This window comes from Pseudorca crassidens, chromosome 19, assembly GCF_039906515.1.
Source record: "Pseudorca crassidens isolate mPseCra1 chromosome 19, mPseCra1.hap1, whole genome shotgun sequence".
Classification (NCBI taxonomy): domain Eukaryota; kingdom Metazoa; phylum Chordata; class Mammalia; order Artiodactyla; family Delphinidae; genus Pseudorca; species Pseudorca crassidens.
In genome coordinates, this window is record NC_090314.1 from 38,886,169 (window position 1) to 38,907,142 (window position 20,974).

At 48.5% G+C, this 20,974-nt stretch overlaps 2 protein-coding genes across 2 annotated transcripts in view; one reads left to right on the forward strand and one right to left on the reverse strand.

Moving 5' to 3' along the window:
- LOC137213021 (C-C motif chemokine 4) overlaps positions 1-20,974 on the reverse strand; it is a 172,483-nt gene that overhangs the window by 131,508 nt on the left and 20,001 nt on the right. The window contains exons 5-6 of the mRNA XM_067717323.1: positions 11,227-11,353; positions 10,765-10,850 (exon numbers count right to left, since the gene is read on the reverse strand). The gene's annotated coding sequence lies outside the window, so the exon portion shown is untranslated. The remainder of the gene's footprint in view (positions 1-10,764; positions 10,851-11,226; positions 11,354-20,974) is intronic.
- On the forward strand, positions 13,945-20,001 carry CCL5 (C-C motif chemokine ligand 5). The gene is made up of 3 exons (XM_067717325.1): positions 13,945-14,105; positions 15,479-15,590; positions 19,531-20,001. The coding sequence occupies exons 1-3, from the start codon at positions 14,030-14,032 to the stop codon at positions 19,616-19,618; spliced, it is 276 nt and encodes a 91-aa protein (XP_067573426.1). The 5' UTR covers positions 13,945-14,029; the 3' UTR covers positions 19,619-20,001.

Here is a 20,974-nt window from a genome sequence, read left to right on the forward strand (position 1 = left end):
TGGAGTTCTCCCCGTCACTTCCTAAGAAGCATCTGTTTCCAAACCCATTTCCGACCCTGCTACCCTGTCACAGCCCAGCTTCAAGAAGCAAGAGGCGGGGCAGTAGGAAATGAAAAGGAAAATGACACTCAGTGGCCATCTTTTTATCTCAGGCACTTTACACATGTCACTTAATCCTAATATCTACCCTTCAGGGCAGGGATTAGCTGTAGGACATGTGAGAAAACTGTGGAGAATTCAGAGAGTTAAGCAACTTGCTCCAACTCACACAGCTAGTCAGTGACCAAGCCAAAATTCACATCTATGTCTGTCTGACTCCAAGGTTCCCAGATGGGACCAGTCAGTGCCTGACCCGCCGCCCCCGTGGTCTCTACGGGCCATCGTCATAGAATCTACCCTCCCAGCTCAGAGTCCAGGGGTACTAGCTGAGGAAGTTCTTATGCCTCCACTGCCCAGTCTGTTTCTCCATTTCCAAGGCCCCAACAGAGGAATCTTTTCGGTCCGGCTCATCCTTTTAATCCAGGCCACACAACAGCGGGCAGTCCCTCTACCACAAGCACCTGCAACTCTGCCCCAGAGCCCACCCCCAGCAAGATGGGAATGCTGGGGAATTCACCCTGAAGTAGCCCTCGATCAATGATAGACACGCAGTGGTGAGCAAATCACTCAGCTTCTCGCCCCTGGGGGAATACTCAGAGTGCCCAGAGGTCCCCAGAGGAACTGAGTCCAAGGTGCCCCATTACAATGGTAATCTGCTCAGTAAAGAACCCTACAGGGCCATCCTTCTTTTTTATGCTTCATTTCTCTGTTTCCCTACTGGAAATTCTCGGGATCACCTCCCAGTGAAGTACTTGCACTCAAATTCTTATCTCGTGGTCTGCTTCCAGGGGAGCCCAACCTCAAAGGTGTGAGAGAAAGAAAAGTCAAGGATGACTCCTAGGTTGTTGGCCTGGCCAGTAGAGCTTCATCATCTTAGCGTAAGTAGCTACATATCCTGAGCATTTGCCATGTGCATCTGGCTGGGCCTGTGACATAGAGTTTGCTGATTAACTATCCCAGCCGCAGTGTGCAGTGTACAGGGTCATCCCCATATTACCAGTAAGGAAACAGGCTCAGGAAAGTTCAAGCCTTTGCCCAGAGTCAGACAGCTTGTAAGTGGTGGAACTGGTTTTCAAGGATCTGGAGGTGAGAGAGGGAGTAAGTCCACCCTGCTTTGGCTTGGCTGCTCAGAACATGGGATCAAGACGACCCCTGTTTCCACTAGCCAGCCCCTCACTCCCAACAGGAAAGTTCTCCTTTCCTCACAGTAGAGATTTTTAATGGTGGTACCATTCACCTTTTCACTGATGGAGAAAGTGGAGGCAAGAGAGAAAGAAAAGAGAGAGAGAGAGAGAGAGACCAAAAGTACGGAGGGTGGGAGAGAACAGACAAGATAATGACAGCTATTTTGCAGTGAGTGCTTACAACACGTGTGCTAAGCCCTGTTCAATTCTTTACGTCATCTCATCTTGCCAAAAGCCTTGAGGAAAGAATTGTCTAAAATTATCCCCCATTTAACAGAAGCGGGGTGGGGGTGGGGGAAGGACAAGCTCAACACAACAGTGAAGAGACGATCCAGCCCACCTGACATCCCGGTGGCCTGGGTCCAGCCCCACCTCCCTGTGACTCAGCTGCTGTTTTCATTTCTTTTCTTTCTTTCTATTTTTTAACAAAACAGTTCCACATCCTACTTTCTGAGCATTTCCTGCCTGGTCCCGGGGGTGGCAGGAGCGGGGAGTTTAGGGAATTAAGCCTCTGAAAGAGGACTGAAGCTACATGTCAAAGGACAGCCACATGACATAAAACCCTCGTGCTTTCAGCAGGAACAGCAGGGCTTTGGAGAGAGAAATGCCGGTGGTCTGAGCACCTGCAGCGCTGAGGAAGGAGAGCAGCCTACGTGTCTGTGACATGGGAGGGTGGTTTTGTGGCTGAAGGGTTGTGTGCAACTGTGACAGCGGGGGTGATTCTTAACCATGCATCATGTGGCAGTGTCAAAAATGTACACCACTTAGATATACCCCCAAAAGGGTTGTTCTCTTTATTTTCAGTAACTGGTCTCACACTGGAAGATCCATTCCCACCAATGATGGAAGAAGATGGGAAACCCTCTCCCAGATGGCCTCAGGATGCACGGGGCACTTAAGCAGCCTCGAGGCCCTGGCTGGGGGTGAGGGACATGGCTCTCATCCTGCTGGCTCTCGTTAATGCCGCTTTGAGGTGTGGCTCCTCTCACCTTGCTCTGAACCCTCCCAGCTGCCACACTGCTGCAGCCGGGGGACTCATGGTCTGCTCACTGGGTGTGGCCAGGGCCCCTGGTCCCTCACTTGCTGCCTCTGCCCCACCATGTTCTCATTGACCTGAGTCTCAGCACATCCTCCCTCCTTTTTAAGCCACCCACTTGGCAGCCTCTGCTCTGGGGTCATCCGGAGCCTCACCAAAATATCCCCAAACTCGTTCCATCCTGCATCTCAGAGACTGCGGGCAGTCAGGAGTCTCAGCCCATCCACATCCCCCAGGAGAACTAAAGGCTGGTGCTGGATCCTGGCACGTCTCCTCCAATTCCCAGCTTCTACTGAATTCTCTCTTTCTTCACATGCTGCTTCACCCACCATGGGTCAGGGCCCCCATTCCCCCAAAACAACCCTGGTGTGAGTTACTGGGTGTTAACAGATGTTTACTGGAAATTTGGGCATAAGATAGGTTCTGAATGTAGCACAGAATGATTCGGGTGAGAACTTGAAATTGGATATTAACCATAAAAATCCCTGCCTTAGAAATCCACTGGCCATTCCCTGCCAGAAGGAATTAACCTCTCCCTGGCCTGACTTTCTTACCAACACCTGGGACCCCTGCCCATCTGCCCTCTTCTCCCTCACAACCCCACACCAACTCTCACACTGACCATTAAAGACTCCCAATCCTAGTTCTTTCTTTTGCAGAACAATTAGCCCTCTCTAGGCAATATAGGTAGGGGTGGGATAAGGTAGGGGGTCTCCCCCTTTATTATCGAACATGTCCATTATGTACTTTTTCCCCTAAGCCCAAGAGTAACTCCCCCCCTAAGATTTTTGCCCTCACTTTAGATCAGTCAGCTCAACTTTAACCAGCTCTACTAAAACAACATTTTTGTACTGCCTCATACATTTCTTTGAATCCTCACAGTGAAAAGTAGGCAATGTTATTATCCCCATTTCACAGACAAGGAAACCGAGGCTCAGCAAAGTTAAAGAATACAGCCACTGAGTGAACCAACAGCCAGGCAAGAACTCAAACCCAGGTCTGCCTTACTCTAAACGCCGTGCTCTCCACCACTGCCCATCCTGGTAGGAGCTATGTTTCTGCAGCTGGGAGGAGAACCCCATTTTCAGAACAATTCCCACGCGGCAGGAAAGGCCAGTATGCTGCAGGGTCATCTGTGGAGCCAGGAGATAAGAACCCCTGACGCTGGGGGAGGCTGCTCCCCTACAGTCCCGACCACCCATCTTCACGGAGCACCTTCCAGAACTTCCTGAGTCAGCCTCTCCCCTGGCCAGAGAGTCACCACTGTGAACACCAGGGCAAGTCCCATCCTGCAAACAGTCACCTTGGGGCCGACCATACCGTCTCTAGACCTCAGAGCTACAGAGAGGAAGCTGCAAACTCGAGGCTCTCCCAGACCATCTAATCAGCGTGTAACCCTGGTGGGCAGGCACCATGCCTCTTTCACCTCTACTGGGAAAGGGACCAAGCCCAGGAGGCCCTCATTTCCAACCAAGACTGTTTCTTCCCCGCCTCATGAAAAAGGGCCCCAGCAGGAGGCCCTGACTTCCCGACAATGTGCACAGCTGTGACCATTCACTGAGTGCCTGCTGTGTGCCAGACATTGTACACAATGACCTCCTCTCGTCTTTCCAGTCCCAGGGCTCAGTAGTATTGGGTTGGCCAAAAAGTTTGTTCGAATTTTTCCATAACATCTTACGGAAAAACCCGAACGAACATTTTGGCCAACCCAGTAGTTGGCCCATTTTACAGATAAGCAAACCATCTAGCAAGATCATGGCAGTTTCTTGAGTTTTTGCAGCTTCAGCAGCAGAAGCCGAAATTTGAACCAAAGCTTGTGCAACTCTGAAGCCTGTGATGTTTCCACTTCAACACCCTCTGTCGGAGGAGATAGATAGTGATCTGCCCCTCCTTCCCTGGGTCCAACCATCAGTCTTTTAGGGGAAGGCACATAAGGCCGTGTTTTTGGTGTCAAAGTGTGATTCTAAAAGGCCAGTCACCTGATGGGATGAGGGGTGGGGTGAGAGGCGGCAGCAAGGATGAGCCACTCGGTGAGTCGTCCCGCCTAAGAGAACCCCACTGAGAAGACCTGGGTCTCTCACTGGACTCAGGGATAAAAGAGGTTCTGAGACTAAGAAACGCCAAGGGAATTCCTCCTGGACACCTGGGCACATCCTGCAGGTGACTCTTTATAAATAAACCAAACATGCACATGATACAAATTCTGAAGATGCAAAATAATATCCCTCTGGGGGAGGAGGGATAAATTGGGACTTTGGGACAGACATATACACACTACTATATTTAAAATAGAAAATCAACAAGGACCTACTGATAGCACAGGGAACTCAGCTCAATATTCTGTAATAACCTAAATAGGAAAAGAATTTGAAAAAGAATAGATACATGTGTATGTATAACTGAATCACTTTGCTGTACACCTGAAACTAACACAATATTGTTAAACAGCTATATTCCAATATAAAATAAAAATTTTCAAAAAAGAAAAAAATCAAGCAAGCTAAATGGGATCTGGGTGAAGGATTCATGTAAAATATATATATATATATATATATATATATATATATATATATATATATTTTAACCAGAAACTGAAAATATATACTAATTTTGAATAGTTATATTGGTTAGAATGATATATATCAATTTTTCAAAATATATTTTTTGTCCTAAGTAAACTGACATTTTAAATGTCTAAAAGCTTTAAAGAAATAGTATCCCTCCTATCCCTCCCTGTTCCCAGGCCTCCCTCCTGTTCCCCTTCCTAATAGGAAGGGAAGGTAATTGTTACCAGTTTCTTACAAGCCTCCAAAAGAGAATCTATACATGTGAGTCCTTTTTTTCTTTTTTTCACACATGTAGCACACTACATAGACTATTCTGTTTCTCTCATTTTTTTTTTTTTTAAATATTTATTTACTTGGCTGCGCCGGGTCTTAGTTGCAGCACGTGAGACCTTCATTGTGGCGTGCAGGATCTTTTAGTTGTGGCATGCGAAGTCTTAGTTGCAGCATGTGGAATCTAGTTCCCTGACCAGGAATTGAACCCGGGCCCCCTGCATTGGGAGCACAGAGTCTTAGCCACTGGACCACCAGGGAAGTCCCTATTCTGTTTCTTACTTCTTGTTTCTTAGAGATCATTCCATATCTGCACGTAGGGAGCTACATCATTCTTTTTAGTAGCTGCCTGATATTCCATTGCATGGAAGTGCCAAATTAGTTAATCAGTCCCTTACTGAGAGACAGTCTCCAGCCTTCATTATTACAAACCATGAATATCTTGGATATATTAGGTCGTGCCTGTGTGCATATGTATGTAAGATAAATTCCTAGAGGTAGAATTGCTAGTGCTTATTAAATACAATATATGCTTTAAAAATTCAAATGGATTTTGCCAAACTGCCCTCCATAGAGGTTGCAGCAACGTGTAGCCCACCAACAATGAAAGGCCGCACAGGGAGTGCTTTCTATATGAGGAAAGACCTTTAGCTGGCAGAGACAAGATGGGGGCAGACAGGCAGGCCTGTGCCTAGCCAGACATTCGTCCTAGGACAAGTGACAAAGATGAGCCAGCACCACCAACAGGCTGCTCCCTGCAAGCAAACCACCCATTTCACAGATGAGAAAACAGGCCCTGAGAGTTGCCATGCCTCACCCAGAAACCAGGACCTGATCCCACACATACACACTCACCCAGCTGCTGTTTCCAGCCTACTTGGAGCCCACAGATTCCTGACCATCCACAGCTCTGAGGTGGGTAGCAGTGATTACCCTGGACATTTATCCACCAGTCTGAAGAACAAAAAATCTCAACAGACCCTCTCCATGGTTACTGCTGGGCAGTGGGCATTGAGGGCAGGAAAGAAGTGAGAGTAACACATGAGCCATGGGTGTTCTCATCAGCCACTCTGGAAACAGAAGTAAGCATGGCGAAAACAGTTCTCCATCCTTGTACTTGTAAAGTACCTTCACATCCACTAACTCATTCCACCTCCACAGCAGTTCTCTGAGTTACACAGGGCAGGGATTCTTATATTCATTTTCCCTGTTTTATAGATTTTAAAAATGAAGTACGGGGCTTCCCTGGTGGCACAGTGGTTGAGAGTCCGTCTGCCGATGCAGGGGACACGGGTTCGTGCCCCGGTCCGGGAAGATCCCACATGCCGTGGAGCGGCTGGGCCCGTGAGCCATGGCCGCTGAGCCTGCGCTCCGCAACGGGAGAGGCCACAGCAGTGAGAGGCCCGCGGTTCGCAAAAAAAAAGAAAAAAATGAAGTACGACTTGCCCATTGCTAGAGAGGAACAGAGACCAGAGGCAGACCTAGGGTTTCTGGTGCCTAATCCTGGCCACATCCTGTTGTGCATCTATGTAAGCAATCTCCTGTGATATGTGTCCACAAAAACCCCCCTTATCTGCCCACATCCAGGATGAGTCACCCTGTCCCTAGAAATGTTGTTTGGGATCCTCCAATGCATGGCTATACAGGAATTCCTTTCTCTGGGTCCTCATCTTTGTTTCAGCTCTGTAGATACATCCTTTGTGAGGAGACCCTTGGGATGGGTGGATTTGTACTGTGTCTAAGTGTCTGGTGTGGCCTCTGCAACATGATGGGTGCTCAATAAACATGTGTTTCCTGGTTGGCTGAGAGGCTTGACATCCTTTTGTGGAATTACTTCTCCCCCAGGGTATGTAGTCTCGGTGGTACTGCAAATCAGGTGCGCTATCCTCTCCCAGCCAAGAAGCAAGCAGATGACACCAGCTTGCCTGGTTATCCTCCCTCCCTAGGACTCTGAATCCTTAATAGATTGAGATGTGGATACGAAAAATGGCTGGAGTACATTTATTTCAATAGTGGTGGCCTGATGAGACTGTCAAGCAGTAGCTGCTGCCCAAACACCCAGATAGTTTCTCACCTGCCCTTTTTCCAAGTCAGGTTCTCCAATGCTCTATCCATTCTAATAGCTACTCAGCATTACCCCCAGTACATTACCCTCCTGCTTAAGTTAGCCAGAGTTGTTTTCTGCACTTATAAGCAAAATCTTAAATGACACAGATGTAGAGATGAAGGTACGGGTGGATGGGTGGAGGAATGGAAGGAGTGAAGGAGTGAGTGAAGTGAAAGGGCCGAGCAGCGAGCATGTGGACGAATGCAGTACTGCCCATGGAAGGACTTCATGAGCCAAGTGGTAAGGTGAGTCCCAAGCCTTGGAAAGACGGGAGGTTAAGAAGGGGTAATAATGATAACCCCTCAGCCTTACCTGCAGGAGGAGTGATATTAACCAATTTTAGGGGCAATAAGACACCTATCCCCAGCTCTCCTCCAGGACACTACAGATCCTCTAGTTTTGTATCTTTTAACGGAGAATGGCCTCAGAAATAATACTGTCAAACCTCCATTTCCTAGATGAGGAAACTGAGGGCCACAAAAGGCAAGAGGTTTGCCAAAATCTCACAACTAGGTTTGGCGCTGAACTGGGACTAGAGCTCAGGTCTCCTAATTCCCTGTCCCTTGCTCTTGTCACTGCCCAAAGCTTCCTCTGTTAGGAATGACTAAGGTGCAGAATTTCCAAATCCCATTTTGAGGAAATTCCCCAAGGGGACTTCCTCTCCTAGGCTGAAGGTCCTAAAAAACGCAAATGGCTCAGGAGGTGCTAAGGTCCATCCTGTTGTGGCCTGAATGATCTGCGGTGGGGGGATGCACAGGGGAGGCAAGGCGAGAGACTGCAGACCCCCAGCCCCGGGAATGGACGCAACAGCCAAGAATCCAGGGGGCTTCTCAGGACCAGCTCAAAACAGGGGCAGGATCCAGATCACAGCCACAAGAATCCTGTAAGATCCTGAAACGTGTGTCACTTCCTTTGTAAGCCTGTCTGTGAAACTCTTTGAAAAAGGGTCTGTGTGCTGACCTGCAGGGACAGCCAGGAAGGGGCAAGAGGGGACCATGTCTCACGCCATGACCAGGCTCAGAGAGAGAGAAATCCAGAGAAGGGCAGAGCACAGGGCCTGAGTCTCTGAAGCCTGCCGCACAGAGGGCAGGAGAGCTCAAGGCAGGCCTGAGTCATCATTGTTTTCTATGTGTTTTCTTCCTAATCAGTGAAATAATGCCTAAAATATCTAGCACAGCGCCTAATAGCTAGTGGAAAGTCACCGTCAACACCCCTTGCCTGCCCTCATGCCTCCCGACACTGAGCTGAGATGAACACCTCTCCTGGGCGGAGGGGGGAACATTGAGGGAAGAAATGCTAGAGCCTGGACATTTGGGGAGAGAAAGAGAAGGCATCAACTTCTGAGTATGTACTTGTGCCAGGAATGGTGCCGAGCAGTCCACTGGTTGCCTCATTTCATACTCTGCGGTGTCCCAGGAGCTAGGATTCTCTGCCCTATTTCTAGAAAGGAAGCCAAAGTGTAGACTAGCTAATAACATGACCAAAGACACACAGAGAGTAAGTGATGTGTCTGATCTCAGCCCCAAGTTTGTCCCCCTTAACCGGCCTTTCTCCTGGGGGCTGGGGACAGCAGAATGGAGGGGCTGCCGTCCTCTGAATGTACGCACAGAGAAAGGGGAAGCCACTGACAAACACGCAGAGGAAAACAAAAACAAAAAACAGACTCCGAAGTGTGAGGAAGAGGCCCTGAAATCGTTTGCCCACCTTACCCACCCCCCCCCCGCCCCCAGCAGTTTTGGAAGAATTGATGCTTCTGCCTGGGCCTCACTCCCACAGCTGCCCCCCTCACCCCCGCCAGGATGTGTTGCAGTGGGCTCCTCCAGTCCCCCGAAGCAAGTGAGCACATCAGCAAACACACCGCCTGTGGTCTCCAGCTGCAGAAAACAAGTGGGGCGTACACAGCCCCTGAACTGTGTGGTGAAGGTGCGAAAGGCCGGGGAGGGGGGCCAAGCTGCAGCCCTCCAGCCTGACTGTGTTTGAACAGGAGAACGGTCGTCACAGTTGGTACCCTGACACAGTGAAATGTAGCAGGGGATGGGGAAGGGAAGGGAGGCACAGAATAGAATGACATAGGATGAACCAACCAGAGCTGGACCAAAAGGCAAGGGCAGGCTGTAGCAGGAAAAGTCTTGAAGAGGGGTTCAAATCCTGTTCCCACCTGGGCAGATCCCCTGAGCCTGCTGGGAGGCCTCCCCTTGCACCTTCACCCTGCCGCCCCCTACAGACCTCCGCCAGCACTAACGGAGCACCTACCCCAAGCAGGGCCCTGTAGGCACAAGGAAGCGGGAGACGGCCGCTCACTGGGACACGTGTTAACAAGCGCAGAGGAGGGACACAACCAGAGAGCAAATCTCCAATTTGTGAATGGAGAAAATTAAGGCTCATCAGGAGGAAATGACTTTGCCTCAGGCTTCTCCTGGGGCCCAGACTGGGATTCCTAGAGGATGGAGGGAATTTCCCTGCTTTGGACATTTTTTTTTTTAAGCAGCCAAAAAAGCCAGAGCGGCTCCCCACACAGTCATGGGGGGGAACTCCAGGTCAGAGCAAAGCTTCAGAATCCAGATCCGATGAGGTTTCGCTTTCTTTGTCTGCTTTTGGTTTTCCTAACGTCACAGTGGGAGGCTGAGCAGGCAGCCAGCTTCGCTTACGAAATGAAAGAGGAAAAAGGAAGACTGGGCCAGGAGGGCAGGGGAGGAGCTGCAGTAGGCTGGGGCAGAGTGTGCGTCTGGCTTCAGTGCGGGATGTGCTAGGAAAAGGGGTGCAGGACAGAGGAAGGGTGATGAGAACCAGCCCTCTGAACTCCAGAGGCCCATCAGTGAGCCTGCTGGGTCTATGAACCTCTTCTATGCAAAAATTACATGTGTGAGGGTTTAGGTAGGTCTCCACATGTTTGTGGAAAGTGTTCACAGCTTTCATCAGGTTCTTAAAGGGCTCCATTCCCCAGAACAGGTTAGAATCAATCTCTCACTCGACAGATGAAGAAACTTAGTCCCAGAGAAAGTAAGCAACTTGCTCCAAGCCAGAATTAATAATACAGCTGGATTTTGAACCCAGGAGTCAGACGCTAGAGAGCCCATGAACTTAATCAAGATGCTGTAAGAAGTTATCAAGACTAAAGCAGCATTAATTTAGCATCTATCATGTCCAAGACATCTGTTGGAATGCAGGGGGAGAATACAAAAAACAAATAGAAAAAAAAGCATAGGACATTGTTACTGTGTTCAGGGAGTTAAGACAAGACCAGTGAAAAGTTGACTCACAGTAAAGGAGTATGTTTTCCCTTGTTCTGGGTGAGCTCTCCCCTCCCCACACACACAAACAGACACTCCAGAGGGCAGGTCTTTGGCTCACATGGTGTCCTCAGCACCTAGAGGGCTGCCTGGGTCACAGCAATTCTCAGTGACAATTTGCGGAGGCAGCAAGGAATGATGGAGCGGTGTAGGCCAACCACACTGGCGGGATAGGGAGGACAGAGACAGCTTCGTGACGTTTGCACCTCACCTGACGGTCTCCTAAGCACGTCCACTGTCATCACTTCCCTTGATCCTCTCGACCGCCAGTGTGGTGAGTCAGACGGGCAGGCGTTCCTGGTTTTCGGGAACACAGAATGCCAGGTAAATCATAATGACAGTTGCCATTCATTGGACACCCACCCTGTACCAGGTACTGTACTGTTTACACAGGTGCTCTGATTTCCTCATGGAATCAGTATTTTAGAGCCAGAGAATATACTGATTCCGTGAGTCTGAACTCTGATTTTGCACAGGAGAAAGTGAGTGGCAGAAATGGAATTACAGTCAGGTTCTTCTCTCTCCTCTGCACACCCATAATCCCCTGGAACCACCAAAAGGGAAGAAAAATCCTCCTGATGTACCCACTGCCTATTCCTGCTTAGCAACCCTGTCATCCTACCCACTCCCTATTCCCACTACCATTTATACACAGACATGCACACACACTTACACACAGCAGAATCGTTCACTGGGATTTAAAGATGGGGATGAGGTTGGTCGTCTGTGGTTCCCTCAGCTCTGTCCTCAGCTCGTGTCCCAACTCAGCGTATTTGGTATCCAGAAAAGTACTTTCCTTTCTTCCTTAAAGAAGGAAACTGAGATCAAGGAAAGGCAACAGAAATAGAGCTCACAGGGAAAAACAGCCTTAGCAAACGTTTCGGGATTTCTCTAGATACAATGCAGTGTGGTAGGAAGCTAGGAACCAAGACAGACTTGGGTTCCATGTTGAATTCTTATCACTTTAGGAAATGTGACCTTAAGCAAGTCATTTAACCTCTCTAAGCCTCAACTGACCCACCTGCTTAAAAATAGTCTTCGTAATAGGGTTCACGAAGCCACATCAACTGGGGTCCGGGGTGGGTGGGTGGGGCTGTCTAGATTGCCGAAAAACCCACAGTATAGAATATCCTTAAAGGGACTGCCATTTTCTTACTCAATAATAACACGATAATAATAGCTAATGTTATTAAGTACTTAACAGTGTCAGGCATTGTACTTAAGAGCTTTCCAAGCGTGAGCACATTTATGGCAACTTAATTGTCTCAACAGCTGTGGGAGGGGCCACTGTTATTATCGCTGATTTATAGATGAGGAAACTGAGACCAGAGAGATGAAGTAACTTGTAGGAGGCCACCTGGCTTGTAAATGAAACACCAAAGCCCCTGCTCTTAACCACTAGGCAGCACAGCCTCCCACATGTTTGCTGACTAAGAGGATTACATGAAGGGAACAATTCAAACAGGCAGATCATTTTTGTGTAGATGGCTGGATGTTTCTTAAGTGCTTACAATTTATTTCTTTAAATGAGATGGGCCATGGTTTCCAAAACTGTGCTTCTATTGGTAATTGTTTAACGAGTCAGGAGGGAATGAGAGGATTCTTATGACAAGTTGAGAACAGCACCTGGCACCTACAGAGGATGAAGAACAGCTTAACTGCCTGAATGATGTGGGTCAGTGGAAAGAGCTTGAGCCTGGTCATCAGAATCACTTGGGTTCATAAATTGGTACAGTCACTAGGGAGAACAGTATGGAAGTTCCTTAAAAAACTGAAAATAGAGTTACCATACGATCCAGCAATCTCACTCCTGGGCATGTATCCAGAAAAGACAAAAACTCTAATTTGAAAAGATACACGCACTCTGTTGTTCATAATAGCACTATTTACAATAGCCAAGACATGGAAGTAACCTAAGTGTCCATCGACAGATGAATGGATAAAGATGTGGTATATATGCAATGGAATATTACTCAGACATAAGAAAGAATGAAATATTGTCATTTTGCAGCAATATGGATGGACCTAAAGATTATCATACTAAGTGAAGTAAGTCAGACATCATAAATTATCACACTAAGTCAGAGAAAGATAAATACTATATGGTATCAATTATACGTGGAATCTAAAAAATGATACAAATGAACTTATTGACAAAACAGAAACAGACTGACAGACATAGAAAACAAATTTATGGTTACCAAAGGGAAAGGGCAGAGGGAGGGATAAATTAGGAGTTTGGGATTAACAGATACACACTACTATATATGAAATAGATAAACAACAAGGAACTACTGTATAGCACAGGGAACTATATTCAGTAGCTTGTAATAACCTACAATGGAAAAGAATCTGAAAAAGAATATGTATATATATAGATATATATGTATCTATACATATACATATATCTGAATCACTTTGCTGTATACCTAAAACTAACACAATTTGTAAGTCAACTATGGTTCAATTTCTTTTTTTTTAAGTCAATCTGAAAAAAAAAAAATACTTGGGTTCAAATCCCACTTATTGCTGTGTGACCTCGAGGACCTTAGTGACCTCTTCTGAGGCACGGTTTCCACTTCTATAAAGGGAGAATAATAACCATCCTGCATCAAAGTCTTCGGGTGGAAGAAATGAGACAAGTTCTCCCCATTCTGGGTGATTCAGTCACCCTCAGCCACCAAGTTACATATGTGACGATAGCTAGCAAAAAACATCCTTGGTGTAAGATTACGTTTTTTTTTAAATTACGCTTTTTAAAATGCGTTTGCCTTTGTTACTGTCAACAGACACTTTTAGATAATTCAGAAGTCAACTTCAGCCCAACCCAGGCCAAACTGTCACTAATTCTGAATTATCCAAATAGGAATTGATGAAGATTGACTGTATCCAATTCTTTGGAATGGAGGAAGGACATTGGCTCTAATCCAGACCACCACTTCATTCAGTTTCAAGGATGTCCCAACCATGAACCTTTTCATGGTGAGCAGTACTTAGTGGATCGAGCACTGCAGCGAGAGCCAGGGCACCTGGGCTCTGATCTCGTCGTACTGCCCTTCCTCCTGTCCCCAGGGAAGCAGCTTCCTGACCTCTGGGAGGACCCCCGCCCTGGCACACGAAGCTGAAGATGCCAGCAGAGGAAGAGATTTTTCCACCACCGCTGCTTGTGCTGGTTCTTCTCAAGGGCAAAGAGGGAAGTGATGAGCTCACTCTGGACTGGAGGGCAGTGAAGAGAGGAGCGAGGGAGAGAGAGAGACTCAAATTTCCGGAGGTTATTTCAGTTTTCTTTTCTGTTTTGTGCAATTTCACTTATGATATCAGCCAGTGTGTGGCTGCTCTTTTGGAAACTCCCCTAGTGAGGGCGCCCCCTCTGCTGGCCGGGCTCCCTATAAAGGGCCAGCCTGAGCTGCAGAGAATCCCTGCAGAGGATCCTGAGACAGCAGGTGGATCTCCCACAGCCTCTGCTCACAGCTACCATGAAGGTCTCCGCCGCCGCCCTCGCTGTCATCCTCGCCATGGCTGTCCTCTGCGCTCCTGCATCTGCCTCCCCATGTAAGTCCAGGTCCTGACCACCACACCCCCCGGGGTCCAACCCTTAGACTGGCCCAGATCTCGCCCTCTTTTCAACTGTAGCATTTATACCATCTGAACCCTATGACTTACATTCCCCTGTACTGCTTTACCCAGATGTCCAGTTGTCCCTGATAGATCTCAAAGCCACTTCATGGCAGGGACCCTCTGAACAACTTGTATGTGTCATCAAGGTCTACACCCCAAGCCCTACAGGTGCTCGCTGAGTGTGGACTGATGCTGGGGATACTAGCAGGCAGGGGCAGCTCAAGCTGACCTCCAAACATGACTAACTCATGTCTAGCAGCAGCAGGGTTTCTAAGAAGCTTCTAAGCACTTAAGTAAAACTCTCCTGGGACAGTCATATTCCCTCCATTTCACAGATGGAAAAAAATGGGACTTGATAAAGGATAACAAAATCTAATTAAATGCCCACTCTGGGTCAAGCATTGTGCTGATTGCTTTGCAAATATCATCTTATTTAATGCTCACATCTACTCTTTGAGTAGCTGTCCTCGACTTATAGAACCCCGGAGAGGTTAAGTAACTTGTCCAAGTTCACGCAACTAGGAAGTAAGGAAAGCAGTGTTCAAACCCAGCTCTGTTTGGCTCTGAAACACTACTACTCTGCTGGAAAATGGCAACTGACACTTCCCGGGGCCATCCTGAATTAACTGACCAACAAAAAGTCCTCCTTCTCTGTTCAGAGCCCTTCTCAGTATGCCTCAGCCAGAGGGTCCCAGGATAAAATATGCATCTTCAGGCCTCTCTTAGGGGTCCTGGCTCAGTCATGAAGTCTGAGTTTTGGAAGCCTCCCCGCAACCCACCCTAGGTCTCAAAGAAACCAAGTTCTGAACCCACTGAGGATCCTAGGAGAGCAAGAATAAGGGCAGAAGACCTAAGATAAGCCCGGACGAAACACAGGATGCCATCAGAGCCAAAGTTATGGGGTCGTGGTATAGAGGGAAGGCTCAAGGATTAGGTGAGGGAATCCCCACTCTGGCACTGTGTGTCCATGGCCAAGTGACTTTACCTCTCTGAGCCTCAGTTTCAGCCAAAGGAGGATAATAGTCTGTTCAAGATAAATCATATAGGGACTTCCCCGATGGTCCGGTGGCTAAGACTCCACGCTCCCAATGCCGGGGGCCCGGGTTTGATCCCTGGTCGCAACTAAGATTTCGCATGAGGCAATGAAGATCCCACGTGCTGCAACTAAGACCCGGCGCAGCCAAATAAATAGATAAATATTTTAAAAACAAAAAGCTTTTAAAAAGATAATTCATATAAAGCACCCAGCACAATACCCAGTGTGCACTGGCAATGAATCCAGGAGTCTTCTTTCTTCCCTCTCCCAGATGCCTCGGACACCACACCCTGCTGCTTTGCCTACCTCTCCCGCCCGCTGCCCCGCGCCCACCTCCGGGAATATTTCTACACCAGCAGCAAGTGCTCCATGGCAGCAGTCGTGTGAGTCTCAGCCCTGTGGAACCCTCCAGGGGGTGAGGGAGGGACACCTTTTGCCCCAGGGCCAGTCCCCCGGCCATGAGCCCTCAGAGATGGTGCCCCATCCACTCCCACCCATCCTCCGGCTGCTCAAACAGCCATGGTTCCTCCCTCTCTAGCTTCAGGTCCCCCAGCTATTGTGGAAAAAGGCTAGACAAGGTGTTCCTGAAGGATCCTCCCCACTCTGATGGGCTAGGTTAGGTCTCTGATCTTTACGGATGTGACTGTTTCTTGAACCTGGTCTGCCATGCCCCTGGGTGGAGAAGATCGACTCAGTCATCTCTTTCCAGTTAAGAACCCCGCAGTCCCTCATATCCGACACCCAATCAAATCCACCTGCAACTTCAAAAGGAGCTAAAGAGAAGAGGTCAGAGGTCAAGACCCTAGTTACAGTCAAGCGTGTTAAAAAAAATGTTATTGATAAAGAAATAATGAAATGAGATTCTCCTTTAAATACGTAAGCTACCATATTTAGAAAAATAATAATCCTTGCTACCTAGGAAGTGCCTACTGTGTGTCAAATGTCTTACATGCATTATCTCTACATTTTATCATAACATCCCTGACAGGTATGCATAATTTTCTCCACGTTTCAGATAATGAAAGTGAGACCCAGAGAGGTTTGGTGACTTGCCCAAGGTTGTACAGTAAGTGAGGGAGGGATGGAGACTGTTTCTGGAGCCTCCTCTTTCTACTCTAGCAAGGTCATTAGTGATAGTGGCTTAAGAAGTTTAAGATGACAGAGGCTTAAAGAATGAAAATGGGGCAATCACGAAGTTTTCCATATAACGATGAAGTTTTTTAATCCAAAAATTTCTGTGACACTGGTAAAGTTACAGGTATTCAGATTTGGCCTTTGGTCCTGATGAATCTTTCGAAGTATAGCAATAATATTTAGCACTGCTGGGACTTCCCTGGCGGTCCAGTGGTTAAGACTCTGAGTGCGGGTTCCATCCCTGGTCAGGGAACTAAGATCCTACATGTCACGTGGCACAGCCAAAAGAAATGTAGCACTGCTAATTTTATCTCTGAAAACAAGTATTTTTCAAAAGGAAAAAAAATCCTTCTTTGAGCACCTATTATGGGCAGGCAGCGTGGAGTAAACCACCATCCCGGCCCTTCTGGGGCTCACAGTCTAAGACAGATGTAGCAATGACCAGGGCACCCTGCATAAGAAGTTACAAAAGGAAAGAGGGAACACACCGCGATTCAGGGCTTAGCTAAGAGAAGGGATTCAGGCGAAGTCTGCTGCAAAAAGTGCTGTTTGACTTGGGATTGTACTGAGAGACAGGGTGTATGAGGCAGAGGGGATGTCGCCAAGACTCTCCTCTGGTTTTTGTAGAGTCTCCGTATAGGAAAGCACTGAGGGCCTTGAGTGTCAGCACAATGAAGCAAAAGTGTGAAATGAGCTGGAACGGGGAAAGTCTAGAAAAGAGAGGTCCAGTGGAGAGGCTGCTGTTGTCCACATGAGTGGTACTGAGGCTGAACAGGACCTGAAGCGAAGGAGAGACGGGGTGAGGAAGCTTCTGAGGCGGAATCAGCAAGCCCTGGCAGGGGCTGTGAGGTCGGTAGCAAGGAAGAGAGAGGGGTTGAGTGTGATGCTGAAGTTTCAACCCAGACCTGGAGAAGGGTGAAGGTGGAGCCCCCTGAAGTCCTGAGGAAGAGCTGTTTAAAAAGGAAAGGACCGAGGTGCCAGCACAACAACTCTATGGAAAGTCCAGCAGGGAATGTACGATGAAGGGTTTGTAGCCGAGGAAAGGGTGCTGGGGCCGGAGATGTGACATTTTTTTATAGGAGGAAGGGGTCTCCCGATGTCACAGTGGCAGGAATACAGCAGTCTTGGCTGTTCCGGCTAGTCTGTCTTGATTAAAATCCCAGCTCTGCCAGTTAGTAGCTGCATGAGCTTGGGCCCGTCACTTAACCTCTCTGAGCCTCAATTTCTTCATCGGCAAAGTGCAGTAAAATAGAGGTATTTCCCTCACTGGGTCAAAGTGAGGATAATAAAAAGAAAGATAAAATTAGAATATTTCCTGGCACACAGTTAGGTGCCTGATAAGTTGTTAACTTATATCATCATCCTTCTCCCCCTCTAAATGTATTATTATATACATAGAAGTGACAAGTGAAACTTGAGGAGTGAATGCAAAACATTCAGTCACTAACTCATTCAATAAATATCCATTAAGCACCTACGGTGTGCCAGACCCAGGGCCAGAGACTTGAGGAAGCGCACAGGAGAGAAGGGCAGCCACGTTGAGCACACCTGCTCTCAAGGGGCAGGGGAAGGCGGAGGGAAGTCAGGCCAGGAGAGGCTCCCCACAGAGCGGGCAGGGAGAGAAGGCTTGGCAACGGGGGCTGCTAGCCAGTATCACATTCAGCAGGGAGCAGCAGCAGGAAGCCTGGGCAACCCTCCCCCCAGATGTCGGTTTCCTGGCCTTTTGACTTCCTGGCCTCAGGCCAAGGGGGCTGAGGAAAGAGGACAGTGAGTCTGCAGGATCTCCTGTATGACACCTGGCTTGCCGAGGGCAGGGTCTGCATCGGAAGCTCCCTCACCACCCCAAACAAGAAGACAAATACTAGGAGGCACCAGAGCCCAGTACACCCCTTCTGCTCCCTTTCTCTTCTCTGCACACCAGGCAGGGGAGAAAGAGAGGTGGTCAGGTGGCTCTGAGTGAGGCTCAGAGAAGGGGAAGCAGCTTCCCTGAGAAAAAAAGCTCTCCGTGATAGAGCACGAAAAGGGGCCAAGAAATTCTCATTCTCATCAGATAACCTAAGCCTTCACTTTGTCTGGAAACATCTCAAAAAGGTGCAGGAAAGCATCCTGAAGGAGAAGCCAAAACGAGAATGGTCCACATAGGCAGGGCTAGCTTCACAGTAACACGTTAATGGGTAGCACTGCTGGCCAGGCCCAGGGTGTCCCTCAGAGAGAACCAGTCTCCCAGCAAACAGGTAAGGCAGGCAGCTGGACGTAGCCCATGATCCCCGGCCTGTGAGCCTTCCAACTTACACCATCAACACCTGTAGAGATAAGGCCTCCCGCCCTCACCGGCCTCCACATTCTGGCCGGTTAACTGGTAGAAGTGCTTTGACATCTGCCAGTATCGCAGGGTCCTCAACCTCTCCGAGCCACGGTGTCCAGTACCGGGACCTTTGGGCTCATGTTGCTCTGATCCACCCTAAGGCAGAGGTCCCGCAGCACCCCAATAACAACACACGCATGGTATTTTTCAAAACTAATTTATATATACTATCTCATCTGAGCTTCACAACAATTGTGCTAACTAGGAATTGTTTCTGTCCACATTTTAGAGGTAAACGTATAGACTCAGAGGCGCTAAGTGATGTGCCCAAGGTGATCTAACTAGTAAGTGGTGAAATCAAGACTCAAGTTCATGTCCTTCTTCTGTTCACCCAGGCACACACAGATGGGTTCCTCTGTCGAGTGTCTATGTGTGCCAGGCACTGTGTTATCTAAGGCCAGATCACACATTTGCTTCACCACCTCATCTCCCACTTACTCAGCCATGACTCAGTTCCTGGAAGACACCTCTTTTTCTCTGCATCTTCAGCACCCAGCACAGGGTCTGAAACAGGAAGTGCTGAGAAGTGGTTGACCAGCTCAAGCCTGGGCTCCTAGGGCCCCGTATCCCCTTAGATCTCCAGGCTGCATGTGTTTTTGCGGCTTGGGGGGCGGGGGGTTAAAATGCACACAGGACTGCTTCTAGCTTGGAGCCCTTTGACCCAACAGAAGAGAAAATGTTCTTTCCTTGAACGCCACCAATACAATCATATGGAGCTCCGAAACTAACCCACCCAGTATCATTTCCCCGCTGCCTCAATCCACCTCATCTCCAAAACTGGCGCTCCCAGCACTGACCAGGTCTCACCCTCTTCTCTTCCACAGTTTTATCACCAGAAAGAATCGCCAGGTGTGCGCCAACCCAGAGAAGAAATGGGTGAAGGAGTACATCAACGCTTTAGAGTTGAGCTAGGATAAAGGACGCCTTGAACCTGAACTTGTGCAAACTTTGCTTCTTGCTCTTGTCCTAACCAGCTTGGGAGGTTTCCCCCCAGTGCCCTCCTCCCACCCGCTCCTTGGAGGGCACAGATTCCACCACCCGCAGCAGCTGCTGTAAAAGCCTCCCAGGGCTCCTGGGGCTCTGCCTTGTGCACAGGAGGTCTCTAGGCTCCGAGCTTCAGAGCCCTCGCCCGGCCACCGCTCTGCAGCACCTCTGGAGGAGAAGGAGGGAGGGAGACTGGGCTCCTACTGTCATGCCCCATGACCAAAGCGCCCATCTCAGCCCCTCACTGGGAAGGGGTGACTGGCAAATGTAAGAAATCAGAGTTTCATTAAAATTCTCAATGCAATTACAAAGCAGGCTCCTGGTTTGACTTCCTGTCGGGAACCCCCCTTCCTCGTGAGCGTTAAGCACTGGATCCAGGGCTGGTCACATCTGGTGTCCATCCTGGATTTGGGGGTTGTGGCCCTATGCAGTGAGCAGGCCCCGGGGGCACAGGCTCTCTGAAAAGGGGCCTGGGCAGGACAGAGCAGGTAAAGGGACCAGAAGCTCATCCACTCTGAAGGGAGACAACAGTCACTACCTCCCAGCCCCGAGGCCCCGAGAGTTTCTCTCACTTCCCGCCACACACCTCCCTGCTTCCTCAGACCATGGTCGGCCCTTCTGCCTACTCTGCTGGCTTCCACCCTAGCCCACCCTACCCCTTACCGGCAGTGGGTTTCTTTGACACACCACTCGTGCCCCTGGAATGGGATTTCATGGCACTCCCAAAACACCTCAGTTCTTTCAAATAAAGAGAAGGAGGGATTTTGTTGTTTTCTACCACGGCACCAGCATTTTTCAGGTGGGAGTATTCCAACTTTCCCATCGATGTGTTCCTTCCCGTGAACCTGTCTTGGCAAATATATCCACATAATTAGAGCTGGCGTTAGCTGCGCTATCACTCTGTGCCAGGCATTGTCAGCTCCCTACATCCACCATCCTTCATCTTCATAACCCTTTGGGGCAGGGAGTATTATTAACCCTGTTTACAGTGGGGGAAAACCCTTGGTAAGAGATGGAAATAACTTGCCCAAAGCCCCAAAGCAAAACAAAAACAAAAAACAAACAAACAAACCAAAAAAACAGGGGAGGTGGGGTGGAAGGTGGTACAATTAACATTTAGACGCACCAGGTCCAAAGTCCAATGCCAAAGCTGCTGCTTTTTTTTTTCCATCTTTAATCTGCAAAATTTCAAACCTAGTGAAATTTGCAAGAATACACCCATATACCCTTCATCTAGATTCAAATATTAACATTTAACCACATTTGCTTTATCTACGTGCATGT

Coding starts and splice junctions, on each gene's coding strand:
- CCL5 (XM_067717325.1), top strand. CDS start 14,030: ATGAAGGTCTCCGCCGCCGCCCTCGCTGTCATCCTCGCCATGGCTGTC. Junction 14,106..15,478: donor TCCTGCATCTGCCTCCCCAT/GTAAGTCCAGGT, acceptor TCCCTCTCCCAG/ATGCCTCGGACACCACACCC. Junction 15,591..19,530: donor TGCTCCATGGCAGCAGTCGT/GTGAGTCTCAGC, acceptor TCTCTTCCACAG/TTTTATCACCAGAAAGAATC.